This window comes from Epinephelus moara, unplaced genomic scaffold (genome assembly GCF_006386435.1).
Source record: "Epinephelus moara isolate mb unplaced genomic scaffold, YSFRI_EMoa_1.0 scaffold3504, whole genome shotgun sequence".
In the NCBI taxonomy this organism is placed as follows: domain Eukaryota; kingdom Metazoa; phylum Chordata; class Actinopteri; order Perciformes; family Serranidae; genus Epinephelus; species Epinephelus moara.
The window spans coordinates 1-3,319 of NW_026081210.1; the positions used below are offsets into that span (position 1 = coordinate 1).

Consider the following 3,319-nt stretch of genomic DNA (forward strand, 5'->3'; position numbering starts at 1 on the left):
TGTCCTCTGCGTCCTCTCTGTCCTCTGCGTTCTCTGTGTCCTCTGCGTCCTCTCCGTCCTCTGCGTCCTCTCCGTCCTCTGCGTCCTCTGTGTCCTCTGCGTTCTCTTTGCCTCAGACTCAGCTCTCTGTGTATCTGTTTCTGTCTCTGGATGTTTACTACGGTTTGTTCTTCCTTCTCTTTTGTTGTCTCAGATGACGCCACGGATAAAGATCTGTCAGACCTGGTGTCAGAGATGGAGATGATGAAGATGATTGGGAAACACAAAAACATCATCAACCTGCTGGGAGCGTGCACGCAGGACGGTGAGGCAGCGCTGCATCACAGCGGAGACGATCGACACGGTAACTAACTGTGTCCTGAAAGTGACCGTGTGCTCTGCTGCTCGCAGGTCCTCTGTACGTCCTGGTGGAATACGCCTCCAAAGGTAACCTGAGGGAGTACCTGCGGGCGCGGCGGCCACCAGGCATGGACTACTCCTTCGACACCTGCAAAATCCCCGACGAGCAGCTCACCTTCAAAGACCTGGTGTCATGTGCCTACCAGGTGGCCCGAGGCATGGAGTACCTCGCCTCGCAGAAGGTCAGCCGCCATGACACTGTCGCTAACGCTGATATGCTAATGTTGTTTCACTGAGCTGAGCCTGTGTGTGTGTGTGTGTGTGTGTGTGTGTGTCTGTGTGGAGGAAAAGTCCTCACAGCTTCAACTAATTATTATTATTATCATTATTATTAACCCACCTCGACAATCGTGAAATCAGGCAGTATGTTTTGACACGTCGGACAGTTAAATATCATTTAAGATCATTTCTTTCAGCCTCAGTTTGAACAGAAATCAAATCATATTTTGACCTTTTCAGTTATTTCAAGGTTTATTTTGTAGGTTTATGGACAGAATTAGAATGAGGACTGAGCGCTGTCCTCCGCTCACCTCACAAGTCAGAAGTCTGAGCTGATGTCTGAGTGATGTCACACCTGAGTGATGTCACACCTGAGTGATGTCACACCTGAGTCGACCAAGATGTTGTTAGTAAACCAGTTGTAGCCAAGTTAGTTACTGTCAGCAGCACCAGCTGATATCAGGTCCACAGCGCAGACTGTAAATAATATTCTGGATGTGCTGGTGACGTCATTTGAAGCCTTTTGGATTCTGTGCTGCCAGGGCTCATTGAACGCACCATAGGTTCAACATATTCTCACAGAACAGTTCGTATGATATCCTACGAATTTTTTCCCCGTGAATGACGTTAGGTCCTTAACATACAGCTACGTAATTAACGTTAAGTTATGAAGGTCAGGTTCAGGAACAGAAACATGGTGAGCCTTAAAATGGCTCAGAGTTCACACAGATCTGAACATGTGACTCCAGGGGAAAGTCCCATCCAAGCACTCAGGACGGTTTCCTTGTTTACTGCCGTCAGCTCATTGGTACATGATCGCAGCCTTTCACAATATGTGTGATATGTGTGAATTTGGGTGCGTTACTTTTTATTGTAAAACATAAAACATTAGTGAGTGCAGCCTGATAGCTTAGCTAACACATAGGATCAGTGTTGTAACTACAGTTAATCAGGTTTTAAATCTTCACTGTGGAGAAATGACGTGTCACACAAGATTCAAACGTGGCCCCTCCCCCGACACTACACACAGAGAGCCACTGCACCACTGTGGGAACCTTACATTAGTTTTAATAGAGAAGCTGATGCGTTAGCAAGCTAACAGGAAACAGACTGACTCTGCACCGCTCTTCATCCCCGTCGCTCCTCTCCTGCAGTGCTCGCCAGTGAAGGAGAAAGTAAACGCCAACCACTGATTCACCTTCGATTTGGAACGAGCTTTGTCCACTCGGCGTCTCTCCTCACCGTGTTTAGGTTGTTTTGGTGCTGTGTCTGCAATTTTATTAGTTTCCTCTGGGATTGTGCAGCTACTAACTCACCTGTTACTGTCACTGTGCTGGGTCGACAGGCTTTTGTAGATAGGTACACACTGACAGAGAGAGAGAGAGAGATTGTTGCTGTATGAGTCCAAATGTGTTGTTTTTGTTTGTTTGTTTGCTCAGTGAAATCCAGCACAGTACACCTTTAAGGTTAGCTCATATTGTGGAGTAAGTCTGAAGGATGTGCTGGAGGTGATAAAGTCAGACGATGGTAAATGAAAGCTGTCGGCCTGCAGTGCATCAGTGTACGAGTGTGTGTGTGTGTGTGTGTGTGTGTGTGTGTGTGTGTGTGTGTGCAGTTTGTTGTGTCTGATCCATTGTTCCTGTCCCCTCAGTGTATCCACAGAGACCTGGCAGCCAGAAACGTCCTTGTGACAGAGGACAACGTTATGAAGATCGCCGACTTCGGTCTCGCCAGAGACGTGCACAATATAGACTACTACAAAAAGACCACCAACGTGAGTCTCGCTCTGTGAACACAGTATTGACTCGTTGTGTCAGAGCAGGGACGATATCCTTCACTTGAGACGCTCTGTGAGAGAATAACCTGAACAGATTCCACAGCAGTGTTCAGATGAGTTCAACCTTCCAGGAGATTTTTACACTCCAGTGAAAGAAAAGAAACAAACATGTATTTTCTGTGATCTCTAGAGCACAAACTTCTTGTGTTTATTTGAGTTTCTGAGCAGGTGAAGCTTCAGAGTCAGTTTATTCAGAATCAGACGTAAACACTTTGCACCTGCTGAACTAAAGTGTCTTATGATGAGACAGGTCAGCTGCAGGTGAAGGACTCGGACAGCGATGGCGAGACGAGGCCGACTGTCTGCTGTGTACAGAGAAGTTCTGCTGACTGAAGCCGTGTGTTGTTCCTGTCTGTTGTTGCAGGGTCGTCTGCCTGTGAAATGGATGGCTCCGGAGGCTCTGTTCGACCGGGTCTACACGCACCAGAGCGATGTGTGAGTTTGCACAAACCCACCGTCACATGCCAGCTGCCCGCTCATGTGGAGCCGCCGTTCACCGGAGGAATCCGGGTGTTGAAATATCGTGACTGAGCGTGTTAGCATCAAACGCTGAGTTTGTGCGTGTGAATATGGAATGGTAGCGTTCCCTTAGCGCTCACTGTCATCTGCACTCACTCTGTAATCCTGAGCTTCTTGTGTATCGGCGGCGCCACATTCCTCGCCGCGTTTGTTCTTTAATCTCCCAACGCGACATCACAGAGACAGAAACACAACGAGCCTCCACCACTCACTGCTGTTTTCTGAGCGTAGATCCAAGAACAGACGGAGATAAGAGGGTTTATCAGGTGCTATGAATCCAATGTGCCCCAGAACAGACGGCGATAAAAGGGTCAGTGGATTTAACGCCAGGTGTTCCCTCCGGGG

General features: G+C 48.0%; 1 protein-coding gene across 1 annotated transcript; it reads left to right on the forward strand.

Annotated features, from left to right (window-relative positions):
• Nucleotides 1-116: 116 nt before the first annotated feature.
• On the forward strand, nt 117-3,289 carry LOC126387306 (fibroblast growth factor receptor 3-like; the record flags this gene model as incomplete). Its single annotated transcript, XM_050039840.1, has 4 exons — nt 117-304; nt 391-581; nt 2,270-2,392; nt 2,820-3,289. Coding segments are annotated over 4 exons (577 nt in total), but the record flags the coding sequence as incomplete, so codon positions are not given.
• Nucleotides 3,290-3,319: the final 30 nt, after the last annotated feature.